The sequence below is a fragment of the Trichophyton rubrum genome, assembly GCF_000151425.1.
Source record: "Trichophyton rubrum CBS 118892 genomic scaffold supercont2.9, whole genome shotgun sequence".
Lineage (NCBI taxonomy): Eukaryota > Fungi > Ascomycota > Eurotiomycetes > Onygenales > Arthrodermataceae > Trichophyton > Trichophyton rubrum.
In genome coordinates this window covers 296,319-312,433 of record NW_003456420.1, presented here as the reverse complement: position 1 = coordinate 312,433, position 16,115 = coordinate 296,319, and the positions used below count along the sequence as shown (strand labels likewise).

At 50.3% G+C, this 16,115-nt stretch overlaps 5 protein-coding genes across 6 annotated transcripts; 3 read left to right on the top strand and 2 right to left on the bottom strand.

The window, feature by feature from the left end:
- Positions 1–1,080: 1,080 nt before the first annotated feature.
- On the bottom strand, positions 1,081–4,022 carry TERG_07095 (uncharacterized protein). 2 transcript variants are annotated; one of them, XM_047750327.1, is made up of 3 exons: positions 3,868–3,929; positions 3,076–3,805; positions 1,081–2,887 (listed from the first exon to the last, which is right to left on the bottom strand). In XM_047750327.1, the coding sequence occupies exons 2-3, from the start codon at positions 3,722–3,724 to the stop codon at positions 1,956–1,958; spliced, it is 1,581 nt and encodes a 526-aa protein (XP_047607140.1). In that variant the 5' UTR covers positions 3,725–3,805; positions 3,868–3,929; the 3' UTR covers positions 1,081–1,955. The 2 variants fall into 2 exon arrangements, with proteins under 2 accessions (XP_047607140.1, XP_003232245.1); XM_003232197.2 differs by having other exon boundaries at positions 3,076–4,022.
- Positions 4,023–4,529: 507 nt separating this feature from the next.
- Positions 4,530–5,192, top strand: TERG_07094 (uncharacterized protein; the record flags this gene model as incomplete). Its single annotated transcript, XM_003232196.1, has 2 exons — positions 4,530–4,607; positions 4,662–5,192. The coding sequence occupies 2 exons, from the start codon at positions 4,530–4,532 to the stop codon at positions 5,190–5,192; spliced, it is 609 nt and encodes a 202-aa protein (XP_003232244.1).
- Positions 5,193–6,765: 1,573 nt separating this feature from the next.
- TERG_07093 (uncharacterized protein) lies at positions 6,766–7,954 on the top strand (the record flags this gene model as incomplete). The annotated part of the gene is made up of 2 exons (XM_003232195.2): positions 6,766–7,520; positions 7,588–7,954. The coding sequence occupies 2 exons, from the start codon at positions 6,766–6,768 to the stop codon at positions 7,952–7,954; spliced, it is 1,122 nt and encodes a 373-aa protein (XP_003232243.2).
- A 1,087-nt stretch (positions 7,955–9,041) lies between these two features.
- On the bottom strand, positions 9,042–10,195 carry TERG_12511 (uncharacterized protein). The gene has a single exon (XM_047751458.1). The coding sequence runs from the start codon at positions 10,099–10,101 to the stop codon at positions 9,319–9,321; it is 783 nt and encodes a 260-aa protein (XP_047607139.1). The 5' UTR covers positions 10,102–10,195; the 3' UTR covers positions 9,042–9,318.
- Positions 10,196–14,852: 4,657 nt separating this feature from the next.
- Positions 14,853–15,972, top strand: TERG_07090 (uncharacterized protein; the record flags this gene model as incomplete). The annotated part of the gene is made up of 1 exon (XM_003232191.2): positions 14,853–15,972. Exon 1 carries the CDS (start codon positions 15,238–15,240, stop codon positions 15,970–15,972), a length of 735 nt encoding a protein of 244 aa, XP_003232239.1. The 5' UTR covers positions 14,853–15,237.
- Positions 15,973–16,115: the final 143 nt, after the last annotated feature.

Genomic DNA, 16,115 nt, shown 5'->3' with positions numbered 1-16,115 from the left:
AAGCATCAAGAGGGGCTTCTTCCTCAGGAGACTCAAGTCGATGGATCGAGGACGAGGCGAACGTCTGGCACACCTTTCGATGGTGTTTGGGTCCTGTCCAGGGGGGTCGGAGGGTGGAAGAGACAGAACGGGCTGCGAGACAGAACGGGAGGCTGGGAAGAGCGGCCGAGCGGTGAATGATGGGCCAACCAGCGCAAAGAGGAAAATAGAAGGAGAAGGAGGAGAAGAAGAAGAAGAAGGGGATAAGGAGAGCGTCTACCGGGGCAGAGACATATACTCTCGGGCCCTCTCTCTCAGGCACACGCACAAGCACACACGCACCTCGTCGTCTCCTTGGGAGTTTTGGAGATGATGGATGAGGGCAGGGCAAGAGGCTGACGGGGACTGGAGGAGGAACAGACAGACACAACAGGAGTAAAAGGCCCTGCGATGCTTCGCTGGTTTAGCTCGCGGTTTCGTGTCTAGCGCAAGTATAAGATGGAGTGACCTGGCACTTGGCGCTGTTTTGAACCAGGGCCATTCATTCTCCAGCCTGCGGGAGGCTTGCCAGAGACGAAAGGCTGCTGGCTGCTTTGCTTTTTCAATGCTCTGGCCGGGATTGTCGAGCTGGCTGCTGCTGCTGCTGCTTCTGCTACTGCTGCTGATGTTGTTGCAGGTACAGAGTATACGGTTTATGGCTACTCCGTACTTCTGGTTGCTGGTTGACGGTTGCTGGTTACTGGACCTCCTTGCTGGCCCGGCCTACGGTGCAACATCCCAACGTTTAATTGCGTCTACGGTATGGGCGCGAAGTGATTACTATATTTTACCAGTGCAACCGACTCGCGATGCATTCCATTATTAACACACCATCCACACGTTATGGGGATGCGCGCGCTGGCCTGGTTGGCGCTGTTGCACCGTCCTGGATACGTGGATGATACAATGTCCAGCCCCCTCTCCATCCACCACCCCCCTAAAATCCGCCTGACCTTCACTATGGGTACTTAGACGGAGTATTTATGGCTGCCCTTGCCGTCTCTCTGCCTCTCCCTGCTGCTGCTGCTGCTGCTGCTGCTGGTTGGGCTGGCAGGGTCTGGCGGTAAAATTATCCTGGCCGAGCCTAAGACATCCGTCAATATCAAATCAAGCCAGGACGGTGCTGCCGACTCCAAACACCATCGAAAACTCCGATGTGACTACCTTGCTCGATGAGATGATGAAATAATAATAATAATTATGGAGATGACAAGATGACGATGTTCCGTCTCCAGTCGATTGTCCGCGCTAATCTTACCTCGCTGCGAGTGTTGCTTTGCTCCGGAACCTGAAACGAGGCTCGTAATACCGCAATGTACCGGCGGACCCAGGGGACGGATAAGCCACCAGAAGCGATCTACGAGGCGTTATTTCGCTTGCGCGTGGTGCATATGGGAAAACACATTGGGCTGCAGGGACAAAAACAATCGCATCTATTTCCCTCTCTCTCTGTCTTTCTTTCTTCCCTTTGGCTCCTTGACGCTGAGAGCTGGCGGTTTCGAGTCAAGCGGCCAAACATGAGAGCTTTCTTTCTCGCCGGGAATGGCAGTTGAACTATCATCTTTCTTGACTGCTAAGCTTCCTAGCTGCTACCTGACTGACAGACCTATCTGGCTATTATTTTTCCTGTCATATTTCCTTCCTGGCCCATTTTTTTGCTCATCCAAATTAATGTCATGAACCTCGTTCGTTCGAGGGAACCAGCCAAACCAGGAAAACAAACCCAGGGGCGAAAAAAAGAACCACATTAAAAAAAAAAAAAAAAAAAAAATTGGACGAGAAAAGAAGAAAAAAACATCTTGCCATAGAAAAAACGAAATCGTCCTCCAAGGTCTAACATAACCCACTATTCGAAATTGAAATCCATCAAAAGGAAAAAAAAAAAGGTGAGGGAGGAAAGCAAATGTGAAGAAAGGGGGTTTTGTTTATCCCCCGAACTACCGGTATTTGTGACTGTCGTTCATCGGAGTGCCGCCCAGCGATTTCCCTCCCTGGGCATCATACGCTGGTGGCGGCGCAGGCGACTGTGCTCGATACATCGGCCCCGAAGATGATGACGATGATGATGCTCCAAATTGAGCAGAGAGGCCTGACTCCGGCTTGCCAGATGGTGGAGAGAGCACGCTAGATCCGATCTGCCCGCCGTCGCCTCCACCAACGACAAGCTGTTGTCCATCCTTCATACGACCGACAACCATCCCCTTGGCCACCGACTTGAGGATTGCCCGTCTTGAAACGCCCATCGCGTCAATATAGACTAACCCGACGTTCTTGACGCCGCCAGCGATATCTGTCGTCACTGTGCGCGCCTCTTCGCCGTATCGGTGGCCCATGACTTTGGACGCAGCCTGAGAACCGGTTGACAGGAGATGTCGAGCACTGTGATCGAGACCGTCACCCAGTGTGGAAATCGCAATCATTGACTTGTTGAGGATACCAGGCTTGTAGTCTGGTATCGGCTTGCCGTTGATGTCGTATCCTCTGTTATACGGATCACGCTCGCCCCGACGAGTCAATGCCGCGCCCAGGTTCTGCGCATATTTACCTAGCTGTCCCACGGTTTTGGCTGATAGGCCAGCAGCAGACTGCGAGAAGGTGTTGATCTTACGAATGTGTGCCTGTGAGGATGGCGAGAATGTCATGGGTTTGGCAGCGGGCTTGGTCCTCCGGGTGAAGCTGTCTGCTCCAGTGTTTACCAGGCTGGCCAGTGCTTCGGTGGTAGTCACCAGAAGACGGGAAGCCATGGCTGAACCTTGAACAAGCGATGACTTTGCATAAGCAGGGTGGCTTGCCATACGCAGGTACTCTGGCGGTGCATTGCTGACCGTGATCTGGTTGCCTGTCTCAGGTAGTTGGATTTGAACGGGGTCTAATGAAGATTAGCTTGACGTCCACGGGGAATAATCAATGGAGAATAATACGGGGTGCCAAAATAAATATGAAAAAAAAAAAAAAAAAATAAATAAATAAAATAAAAAAAAAAAAAATAAATAAATAAATAAAGAGACATTGAACGGGAGATGCTAAGAAAAAGAAAGAATTGGAGAGCTGGCATACCTTTTGACCCGGGCTTGACGTCCGTCGACTGCACAACACTGAACCCCTCGGTGAGTTCTCCCACCACACTCCCGTTCTCCTCATCAACCAGAACAATCTGGCCGTTCTTCTCATCGCCGGTACCTGCATAGCCTTCTCCAGGTGCATATGTTGCAGGGTTATATGCTCCCTGTTGTTGCTTTTGCGGTTGTTTGCCCTGGTACTTTGGAGGTGGAGACCGCTCAAGAAAAGCAGTACACTGCGCAAGAATGGTCTCAAATGTGTCCACGTCCTCCTGTGATACCATTCCAGGCCCGCTTCCGATCTTGGGGAACTGAATGCGGGTAAACGCACCAGCCTCCGGCCCTAGATCCCATCTGGGAATCAGGTAGCTGTCGGGTGGCTGGTGGTAAACCTGGGTGGTGGCGGGCAGCGGCAACTCGAGCTCTGGCGGCAGGTGAAGATGGAGGTAGAAGTCTTCCTCTGTGTTTCCTGACGCAGCGTTCAGGCCGGCAGGGTCTACAACGGGAATGGTCGTAGGTACCATGAGGAGGGAGAGCGTCTGGGGCCCTGAGGGGGTGAGTTCCGTCTCCTGGCCATCCTGGACATGGAATGCCCGCACGTTATCGAGACTGAAGAAGAGTCGAGGGTCGCTTGATCCCCCAGACATGACGAATGGCTCACTATTCTATCCGGCTGGTCTTGAGTATGTGTCGGCTTTTGGATAGTGGGACTTGGGAGAACTTGTGGCCTGATTTGTTTGCGTATATGTGTTAGATCGCAATCGCGGGGCGTTGAGCCAGGGACCCTCACAGCAGCAGCAGCGTTTATTTTATAACAGCAAAGACAGGCAGCAGAACCACCCTGACTTTGAATCCTGGCGTAGTCGAAGCGTGAGATGTGACTTGAATAGCGGTTGATGTGACTGCCTGTGGCTTCAGCGCTTAAGTAGAAGAAACGACGTACGAAAGATGCACCGCCACAAACGCGGCCTCCCCGCGCCCCGTGACAAATGATGATGTCATCACTGCACAGCCACCTGTGATTATGTAAGACTGTTCCATCATTTGGCAGGCACGAACTGATAAGATAAAGATGGAGTTTAAGTTGACAAAACTCCGTAGGAGTAAACAGTTGCTATAGAGAGTGAGGGAGAGGAAGCAGGGAGAAGGTCGAGGCCGAACGATGCTCGGGTGACGGAGACAGCCTGACCCTGCAGGGGAACAACACCAGCAAGGGATAGCGAGTCAGGCTGCTGGACCAGATGCTGGGCCTCGGGACCAAGGCTGTGCATATACGGGGTTGCTAGCAATCCTCCGCAAGACAAAAGACAAAATATATGTCCGCCTCTCGGGGGCAAAATGGGCTGTCCATCCATTGACATGTCTATTTCGACGATAAGTTTGTGAAAAAGATGGTTGAAGAGAAGTCCAACTGAACAACAAATGTTACTACATTCCGACGACATCAACAACATGCGGCCGCACCTCCTTGTATTCGGTCTGGGACTTCTACCAGAGGCTTTTGTCAAAGCAGATGAGCCCTACCACAAAGTGCGGCCAGCCTTGAGTCCTACTCCACGACCGCAGTAGCTAATAGTATTCCAGGGCGACAGCAAGACTCCGTCCGTTCAGCATGATATTCGTCGGCTAGCCTCTTGCTCCGTTCCGGAAAGAGATAACTGTGCCTTCTACCTATCCTGTCTCGAGACCGCGGTACCATGTGGGCCCGAAGGCTACGCTACCGCCTATGGCGACCATTACTGCCGCAAATTTCAGTCAGTGCAGCAGAAGTTCTCTGACCAAGGTAAAGTCTGGGTCAGCAATGCCATGTACTGCCTGCAGAGCAAACTTGTACCATACGCGACTGGACAAAAACAAGCCAGCTGCGACGCGATCCGGAAGTACGCCTTTGGGACACATCCCTTCTGTTATCTCGACAACGGCTTGTGCACCCTCCCACCATCCGACTGGTTACTTATCCTCGATACCGTAGGCGTCGAAGGCCTGTTTGGTAGCGTAGAAGCTCTTATTGCAACACTTGAGGCCGCAGGTGGATGTGTCGAATTTTACCTTTGGTTAATCAGGAATCACTTCATTGAAAACGCGGAAGGACGGATCACGAGCAAGGACGCGTGAGGGTGTTTTCAAGTCGTATCTTGACAGTAACCAGAGTAACAGAAATGTAACTCTGGGTAGCTTTCGACTCATCCATGGTTCAACGTACGATAATTTAGGTTAGCGTTGAATATATCTTAGGTTACACAGAATCTTACCAGACCTCAATATATGTAAACACACCTTTTTTGAAGCGAAGAGTGAGGATCATGGTTTGCTGCTTGATGTGACTTTCATGGTTTTTTTCATCCAGAGATTGGATTCCCATCCCGTACTTTCCAGGTAGAGATGGCCTGGCTGGAAAGCCAATACATCTCTCCAAGGTGAAACATTAGACAGTGCAGTATATGATAGCAAGATTGTCCATCAGCAACACGCGTGGGCGACAATTCAAGTACTGAACCCATACTATTTCCAAATAGAGCGTTAATACCTGATGCTGCGGTATCATCAAGCCTTCCATCAGGTTATCAATGAACACCGCTCTGGTTGCATTCATCCGAATTTCAAGCTTATTTTGTGTATAAAACCCAACTCCAGGAAAGAGGAATAACTGGATCTTCACCACGTAGTGATATGGATGACACGTTGATTCGTGAGAGCCAGTAGTAGCTATGGATTGTTTTTTTGCCACAGATAACAAAGGGAGGTAAGTCGAGAAAATAGATGGGATTTGCGTCGGAGGACAAACGCTAACTTAAAGATTGGATCCGGGAATCGGGTAGGGCAGTATATGATATGGGTATTCGATGGCCAAAGCCAGGCTTTTCAAGGCTCATCCCACTGTATATTGCCGTCGCGGGGAACACGGCGGTAGACCCTAGAGCCGTGTGAGAAACAAACAGGACACTGGAGAGTTGATCACACTAGTTAAGGGGAGGTGGATTGGATTTTCTGGAGCAATTTAGCTTCAGCTTGGCTAGCTTATTGCGCAGTAAGTCCAGGCACCGGACTGTAGGAATCCAGTTGCCATCATAAGTACATCGACTTGCTAATAATTTCAGATCTCAAGCTAAGTTCTAGGTTTCTATCTTTAGCATCGCGATAATTTAAGCTTTACCACGTGATAATGCTATTAGTCATCTAGAGCTCAGATAATATCACGTGCCAACTCTATAACCGTGTCTAGCCGAGGTTAAATAGAAAATCACGTGGCTCTTCTCGTTGCCTTCAACTTTCGGCCTTTCTGGTCCGCTTTTTGATCCTGATTCTTCTTCTCCAGGCCGAACGTTTGATCGATTTCTTCGCCGTTGGAGTGCTTGCCAGGAGCCTCTTCTTGCGTCGTTATACCCCGTATAATCTCTATCGCTCCAACATGGCATCCATAACCCGTGCGCTGCGACCCTTGTCCAGGAGGGTATATGCGCCTCTCCTATCCACGGCAAACAGAGCTACGGTCTCCAGGGCCGCACAATGGTACGTCAAGGCACATATTCCCTTGGAAGCCAATGCTGGTGGTTATTTCACAGCTCCGGTACATGTATGCTGACTTGACTGGCCTGGGTGCAGCTCCCGAGCGTTCTCTGCTACCCCCCTCCGCCGTGATGCCGACCTCACCCCCACCCCCATCACCTACCTCTCCGAAACCGAGTCCATGATGGCAGAGTCTGTTTCCAAGTTTGCCGTGGAAGAGATCGGCCCCAAGGTTAGAGATATGGACGAGGCCGAGACCATGGACCCTGCTGTTGTCGAGCAGCTGTTCGAGCAAGGGTTGATGGGCATTGAGATCCCAGAGGAGTACGGTGGTGCCGGCATGAACTTCACCTCGGCAATCATTGGCATCGAGGAACTCGCTCGTGTCGACCCCAGCGTCAGTGTCATGGTAGATGTGCACAACACCTTGGTCAACACCGCTGTGCTGAAGTACGGTAGCGCCGCTATCAAGAAGAGATGGCTTCCTAGACTGGCCACCGATACCGTGGGATCGTTCTGCTTGTCCGAGCCCGTCTCCGGATCCGATGCTTTTGCCCTCCAGACCAAAGCAGAGAAGACTTCTTCCGGATACAAGCTCAACGGCAGCAAGATGTGGATCACCAACTCCATGGAGGCTGGGTTTTTCATTGTCTTTGCCAACCTAGACCCAAGCAAAGGATATAAGGGTATCACTGCCTTCGTCGTTGAGAAGGACATGCCAGGATTCAGCATTGCCAAGAAGGAGAAGAAGCTTGGTATCCGGGCTAGCAGCACCTGCGTTCTCAACTTCGATGATGTCGAAGTTCCAAAGGAGAACCTCCTAGGCGAGGAGGGCCAGGGATACAAGTATGCCATCAGCTTGTTGAACGAAGGCCGTATCGGTATTGCTGCCCAGATGACCGGTTTGGCCCTCGGTGCCTGGGAGAATGCTGCTGGGTATGTTTTTTTTTTTTTTTTTTTTTTTTACTGAACTTGACACATGCAATACTAATTATGATCATAGTTACATCTGGAACGACCGCAAGCAGTTCGGCCAGCTCATTGGTACTTTCCAGGGAATGCAGCACCAGGTTGCTCAGTCATACACTGAAATTGCCGCTGCGCGTGCCCTCGTCTTCAACGCCGCTCGCAAGAAGGAGGCCGGTCAGGATTTTGTCCAGGATGCCGCCATGGCCAAGCTCTACGCCTCCCAGGTCGCCGGCCGCGTGTCCGGTCTCGCTGTCGAATGGATGGGAGGCATGGGCTTCGTCCGCGAGGGTATTGCTGAGAAGATGTTCCGAGACAGCAAGATCGGTGCCATCTACGAGGGAACAAGCAACATTCAGCTCCAAACTATTGCCAAATCCCTGCAGAAGACATACACTAAATAAATATAAGCATCTCCAATATTACCTTAACTCCAATGAGAGTTCCAGAAGACAGAAAGTATTAAAATGAGGACGCCTGGTGTTTGTTTCTGATTATTTTAATGCATGTATGAATATGTGCCAAGGGGATTGATTGATTAATTTCTGCTTTGGCAAGGACCTTTTTCCTGCTTTGATATGGAGTATCATTGTTATTGTTCTTTTTTGAGTCGACCTGGAGGTCTCGAGTATCATGATATAAATCTATAGACCGAACAAAGAATATAGAATACTTGTCTGTGGTTATGTTGATGCCGTTGCTCGTTAAGTCTTCTTTCATGCAGCGAAGCGTCAAGAAGCAAACAAGGAGTCAAAATATAATTTCCCACATCAACAACCAACGACTTCAACTACAACTCGGCCACCGGTCTGAAACATCCACACCAGCATCACGACTGTCAGATGACGAGCCGTTGACGCATACGTAAAGTGAATTCCATGTTCGCTTACTCTGTACTTGTCCACGTCGAGCAGTTACACAATAACCCACGCCGGGCAGGAGTTGCAGATGCCCAAGCCTGCCAGAACAACCTCAACCCAGCATGACAGAAATATCTACCCGGGGATGTCTGAACCGGACCACAGGATCGCTATCCATAGCCAGCTAGCTACAGGAATGATATCCATCTCGATTGATTTTTTAAGAGTTTTGGTTAAATCCCACTCCGTAAGGTCGCTCCATTTCCCGGCACAACGGCGGGTGACGTGAAGGCTTACGCACTTACAGCGTACCGTCCAGTCGATATCACCATCAGGATCCAATTCTTCGGCCGCAGCTCAATAGAACAGGTGACTAGGGTTTGGCGTGTGCCTTTGGAACCGCCCAGGCGTGTTAGACTCAATAATGGCGCGGAACCTCGGTGGGAATTCGCTGGAGGCAGATCACCGCCGAGAGACGTCTCCAGATGGCGTCCACAACTAGTTAAGCATAATCAGAACTAGGATCTTCAGGCTCTGATCTGGCACATTCTCGCACGACATGAGTTTTTTTCTGCTTCTCCTTTCTTCCTGGAGGTTGGAATGACGGAGAGGTGTCGACGTTTTCCTAGACGGCGGTAGAGGCTGGTGCGACCCATGCTGGAGTGGGAATTATTTCGAGCTGCAGTCACAAAGCTCAAGATGAGAAACGACGAAGAAAAGACCCCTATCTACAAAAGGCCTGGTTCTTCCTCTTCTCAGTTAGATACCACGAACAAGCTAGGCGAAGATGATGACGAGGCCACTGCATCGTGGGCCTCAATGCCGAAGAAATGGCAGTTGGCTATCATAGTGCTTTCCTGGTTTTGGGAGAATGCGGCAATGGGCAGTCGAGGGACCTACATCCTCTTTCAGCTTAGGATGTTCAAACTTCCTGATGGTTCCGTGCCCAGCGCAGCAAGCCTGGCTTTCCAGGTCTCCCTCCTAAGTGTTGCAATCGCCATCCCACAGCTCTTCCTCTCGCCTATTTTGGGGGTACTGGTAGATTCACCCCGGGTAGGCCGCAAGAAGGTTCTGCTAATGAGCCTTTTTACGACTGGTATCTCCTGGCTGGGGCTTGCATTCTGTAATAGTTTACTGGGGGTTGTGGCATGCCACCTTTTGATCGGTCTAGCCAACAACAAGATTGCTGTGATGAGAACTATTGTCAGGGATATCAGTGGAGAAAAGTTTGAGTCACGAGCGATATTGCTGATGCCAACTGCTTTCAATCTTGGATCTACAGTCGGCCCTCTGCTAGGTGGAATACTCAGTGACCCTGTTAGAACGTATCCAAACGCATTCGTCCCTGGAAGTTCTCTGACTTGGTTGTTGGAGAGATGGCCATATGCTTTGCCAAACATGGTCAACGGCATAGCCATGATTATATGTGCGATATTGACGGCCTTCCAGTTTGAAGAAACACATCCGGGCAAAGGGCAGCGGTCCCTGTCTGTCATTCCGGGCTGGGCGAAGAATCTGGGTAGACGGTTGCCCTGGGGAGGATATGAAAAGCTCTCTACCGAAGAGCATGAGCGTATCGAGATGGCTGGCCTAAGGGAGGATGATTCATCGAAAGCTGATCTTGCAAAGCCAGTAGCAGTCAGTATTTGGACCCGGCGATTGATCATGACTCTTTTCTCCAATGGACTCATGATTATGCATGTTGGTATCTTTCCCGCATTACTTGCGATATTCCTCTCTACACCCCGTTATGACCCGACCGAATTCTCATCGGCAGCAAGCACATCTCCAAACGCCACCGACGAGCAGTCCACTGCAGCCAACGGTGTTCTGTCCGTGCCGCTCAACTACCATCCACATGCGCCTTTTGTTTTCACCGGAGGACTTTCCTTTAAGCCAAACAACATCGCTTTTGCCCTTGCTATTCGAGGTGTCATCGGATTGTTGCTGCAACTTCTTTTCTTCCCTTACTTGAAGAGAATCTTTGGCCTTCTCCGGCTATACCTGTACTCTCTCCTGGTATTTCCCGTGACATATTTTGCTATCCCATACTGGGCTACCGTCCCGTCAGCTACACCACCTCCCTTACCAGCGTCAGGAGCACTGCTCTGGATTTTCATCGCCATCACCTTATCCCTTCAGACGGCCGCTCGCTCCTTCGTTACGCCTGCCTCACGCATGATTCTCAACGCAGCTAGTCCGGATGAAACCTCACTTGGCACCGTTAATGGTATCGCCCAAAGTGTTGCGGCTGCTGCCACAATAGTAGGCCCATTGATTACGGGTTGGACGAATGGTGTGGGACTGAGGCAGGGTATTGTCGGTGTTGCTTGGTGGACTATGTCCGGTTTTGCTATATTAAATGCCGTTGCGGGCGCTGCTCTTATGTATGAAAGCCGGCGCGGAGAGAAGCGCAAGCCTTCTATACAGGGTGAACCGTAGCCGTCAGCTCGACGGCGGATGGGAATGACGACATGGTCGATTATCCATGTATAACTTGACGCGCAAGTATGGGGTACTGGTACAGCATTTGTTGTTCTGCCCGATGGACTGATCTCCAACGGCAAGACGGTTTCAGGGTCATGTTGTCAGTAGCAGTGGGTTTGTTTATGATACTTGTGGTATCAGAGATGATGATGTATGGAGACGTTGATGTGTCCTGTTTCATGAGGTCTCAACTAGATAGTTATGAATGGCATGAATATGAACGTTTAAAGGAGTTCTTTGCAAATAGAGTATCATAACTAGTGCAGTAGAGGATCCCCATAGTGAATTCGAGAGTCTTGTATATGACTATCTAGCCGTTGAACCGTTAGTTTTCTAGAGTATAGAGTGGTCATCAGTAGTCGGATTCAGCCTGTTTCATAAAAAATGAAATCGCCCGCCTTATCTGATACTCCTATGAAGCCATTGGTTATCCCCATCGTCGATGGCCGAGGGATGGCTCCCTGCTATCAAACGTCAAACATCTCTCACAACCATCATTGCATCCTCCATCCGCTGTAGTAATGGGAGGGGTACGAATGAGATAGGCTGGGATGCCTTATCTGCAGCTGCATAATGATAACAGTTATTTGTCATCCTGTTTTTGAAGTCTTATAAGAGCGAGAGAGAGAGAGAGAGAGTGAGTGAGAGAGAGAGAAACGGCCCAAAAGATATCATTTCCCAGGTCTATCTAATATCTGCCATCCTAAACACCTTGCAGAACATACGCTGCACGCCCAGAGTTAAGAAGAAAAGCTAATGGTACAACGGGAAGACTTCCCCAAATTAAACGAATTATGGAGATATCGGAGGCCAAGAGGGAGGGAGGGAATGCGATAAGTTGCCAGGCACGAAAGAGCCGGGCCCATCAGCCCAGCGGTGAGCAGCACCGGTCGAGATCATGGTCATGCTTCATCGGATATGAAGAAGGACAGCACAGCGCCCTAGCGCCAGGGACGCAGGCGGAGATGGCTGTTCGGGGGAGAGAAAGCGAGAGCAAAGGAGAGCAAAAAAAAGCAAAAAAGGGGCGAGGTAAATAGTTAACGGTTTTAAAAGAAATAAAAAGGAAAAAAAAAAAAAAAATGATTAATGTCGGCCCAGGAAAGCCGAACGGGGAGATCGGGATGGAAGGATATGCTTTTTTCATTCATTCTTTCTTTCCAGCCCCCTTGAGCGTTGGGTTGCTGGCATGAAACCTGATACACCGAGTTCTGTCACAGATTGGGCCAGGATGTATGTACCTTGTCTGCCGCTTGTAAAACGGGTTAGCCGGCTGTTCCAGAATATTCTCATTTATCGGGATGACTTCAATGGTTCATGAAGAGGAAAAACGGTGAGGCTCGAGTCGGTAGGCAGTTGGCATTGAGCAGATGTAGACATAGGCTTAGATGTTGATGTATATGTACCGACTCAGAGACATCTACCGGAGTGGTAGTCAAGCAGCACGATGATGGGCTCGGAGGGAAGAGAACGCAGTCTGCGGCCGTCCTCAGGCCTTCTTCGGCGCCCCGGCCTTTGCATCCGGGGTTGTATTCTTTGCATTTGCGCATTCGAGGGCCTGGCGGCACTGTCTCGAGACGTTTGCCTGCGTATATCGCTGTCGAAACATGCCTAAGACGAGATATCCGACTAGACAGGCCCAGGCAAAGCCGATGATGAACATGGCCTGCACGAGTAGATCCATGGCTTCAAACCCGCCGGCTTCGGCGTATGAAAAAGAGCTGTAGCAGCAGAAGCAGTAGTGAATATGTTGATTTCAGAGTAGACTGTAGATGTGCCAGCACTGGTAAATAGAATACTCTCTGGCTGCTGCTCCGCTGGTGGTACAGCAACTCCAGAACTAGGGGATGCCTGGTCTTCGGCCGGATAGCTTCAGGTAAGACTTTTTTCGCGCGATTGGAACTCTCCCGGCGCAGATGGAAACGACTGTGAATGGTATATGGAGAAAAAAAAAAAAAAATAAATAAAAATAAAGAATGAGAGAAGCGAGGGAGCTTGCCAGGCGGCCGTTTCCTTTCAGTTGATAGTTGACTGCGTGGCTGACGGTGAAAAGTGATAGTGGTTGGTGAGGTCCGAAAACGACGAACAGCCGGCAGACAAGGCAAGTATATGTATAGACGTGTTGTCTGAGGCCGGTTTAAGGTAGTTATTAGTTAGATAGCGACATTGAAAGGAGAGGCGAAGGAAGAAGAGCCGACTCTCGCGATGAATGGATGAAATACGGAGTCTGGCTGGAGCTATTTAAGGGATGCCAAATTGCCGCGACAGCTCAGCTTGTTATATATATATACATATATATATATATTTTAATACCTTCCCCTTCACACGGATAAGGGATAACCAGACATCTGGATGGACAAAGGGACCGTTTCTTCCCCTTTCTCCTCGTCTTCTCTCGACCCAATTTTTTTTCCCGTACGGGTTAAAGCCAGCCCTGATTGCCGGCCAGACTGGATCCGTGGGCAAGAGAACGGTAAGGGAAGGGGGGGTGACAGAGCTAAATTGTGAAATTATTTCATTCCTATCTGGCCCATCAGAAAGCTAGGCTGGGGGAGGATAGTTATGGTGTCATTCCTTTGCTCACCAAGTTCTCATTCCCTCCACAACAGGGGTGTGTGTGTGTGTGTGTTTTTTGGTAGAGTTGAGATCCATCTTTTTTTACCCCCTGGTCTGACTTGGCGGGTGTTGCTAGCTAGATTATGCCCCGGCCGACGGGCATGTAACTATAACTACAGCGGAGTACTGCTCAGGCCCGCCGTTGGATGTTGAGTAGCTACGGGTTAGCCATTCGGAGTTGGATGAGTGGGCAGGTCAGTGACCGGCGGTTCTTCATGGTGGATGGTGATGGTAACCCGGAGACCTGTAGAGGAGCAAGGGTTCCGCGTAAATATACCCTGGGATCAGTTCCTGTTCTTGCATGAGAACGGGTGGGTAAAGCACCCTGGCACCAGCAGCACCAGCGTTGATCGGATGGAGTCGCTCTGAGGCAGTTTGAGGAATCGAATGGCTGAGAGACGCCCTTGGGGGATGGGGGCCAGTGACGCTACTCGGCCAGAAGACCTGCTCCTTATATCCTAGCCATGCATAGACGAGTCCGGCTGTAACTAGCCAGGGGCCCTCGTTGGCTAGCTGACTAGTTAATTCCTCAAGGTGCCCTCGTTTTTCAGCCGCTGGGTGCGCACTGCCTGCGTTGTTGATGCGATGTGCCGCAGCCCCTGGGAGGCACCTTAGTTAACCTAGCGGACTCGCCACGGTTTCAGGTCGCATAGAATGTCTTTCACTGCATGAACTTGCATGTGCGGCGGCTAGCGGTGCCTCTGGACACTCTTTGCTCTGCCTGTGTCTCCCGGCCGGTTTGACTCGTAACAGTTAGTTATCCGTGCCGGCGGCAAGGTGTTTCTTTTGATAAACAAACCAACGCCACAGCCAGCTTTGCGCTTCTGATTGGAGTCCTCGTCCTATGCTCAGCGTTAGCCATGCTCATATCCAACGAATACAGGAATGTACTTATTCATAGCATCTGCTCATCGTCTTGCCTGGAAAAAAAAAAAAAAAAAAAGAAATAATGGCATGAAGAAGAGAGTGCAAGATGAAACTGGTGGAGTGTCCTAGGGGAAGACCTGCAGGCCAGCGCCTATTTACTTTCTCAATGCCCTCTGCGAAATGTGTCTAATAGCCATGGACGGCCAGATACCACTCAGATGCTCCGCCCATGGGGGTCTATTTTTATCATATCCACCCTTTTCTTCGTGTTTGATATCCTCCTGCTCTTTGCTTGCTCCTGGCTTGCTCATTGGCCGCGCCACCATCTCGGTCGTCTAGGGGGGGTATAGAGCAGCCCTGAGGCCGGCGCGAGATCATACCTCTGCTGTTTCTTATGGCCAGATATCTGTCCCGGTGCTCTGGTTCTTCCTGTTTCGCGGTTAAGATCCTATTCTTGGGGCTGGGAATGCTCCGAGCGCTGCGCCGGAATTTCATACGCTTCTCAATTTTTGGAATTGATAGGATGGCAGCTCTCCTTTCTGCTGAACTCAGGCGCCTGTCCTGGCAGAGGCTGCATCTGGCCTCTGCTTTTTATTCCTACTCAATTGCTAGATTATCCTCTTTCGAACATTCGAAGGAGGCTGTATCTGCCTTTTCTTCCTTAACTCTAATCATTATAAAGTCGACTGAGTTGGTCCTTGAACTGGAGTCTTTCAATCCAGATCTCAACCACCGCGGCTTTTGATAACTCTGCTACACGCTTTATATTCCAAGATACTTGTTTATTGTTTAATTGACCACTTCCTTTGGGCTCGGCGTCTGCTCTTTACTATACCATCCACAAGTCCAACACCATCACCATGTTCATTGAACGCCGCCGAAGCACAGGTGATGGCTACCAGAAGAGGGTGCTGTTCAGTCCCAAGGGATTCACACAGCACCTATGCGAGGACATGGCCGCACATGGATTCTTTGCGGAAGAGGAATTGAGTGATATGGACGACGCTGTCAATCTTACAGGCTGTCCCCGGGACTCTATAAGGGCGTCTCAGTCCTCCCGAGTCCGCATCCGCATCTCCGTCAGCCCACAAGGAAAAGGCCATCGTCGGTCCTCCAGCATTCAACGAGACATTGAATACGATGAACCGCGGAGCACTACGTTTTCCCTGACCAACAACAGCTCGATAGCTGGCCTCCGCAGGAAACGGTCTCCTTCTCCTACCCCTTCAATGACATCAACCTCATCTACCGAGGAGATCACTCGTCCCTCCAGGAAGAAGGCCACTATCATGAAGCCGCTGAATAAGTTCAAGGAGGTCGTGCCGGTTGTACATATCCCGGAATTCAAGGAACTACCCGTCAAATCGAGACGCTTCAGAGAAGTGTCCCCCTCTGCCTGCCGCAGGGGTGATCCCGTCGTCATCACTCCAAGAGTCAAGCCAACAGTGCCCAGGAATACGACGTCTGAAGCAACCAAGGGCAATGCTACGTCCTCACCCAAAGCTGGGAAGAAGAAGGTCCGTTTCGTGCTGGGTGATGATGACGGGAGACGAGAGAGTCCTCCTGTGCACGGTGTAGCCAAGCGTCTTTCTTGACCTTTGAGTCAAGAAACAAGCAGCTCGACAGTCAATATCCCATAAACGGAGCTGTTTTTGAACTGACAATAGATTATCGAGGCAACTCAGTTTTGCAGCATTTATAGCTGCTCAGGTTCATATTTCTTTTCCTTTGCTTTTCC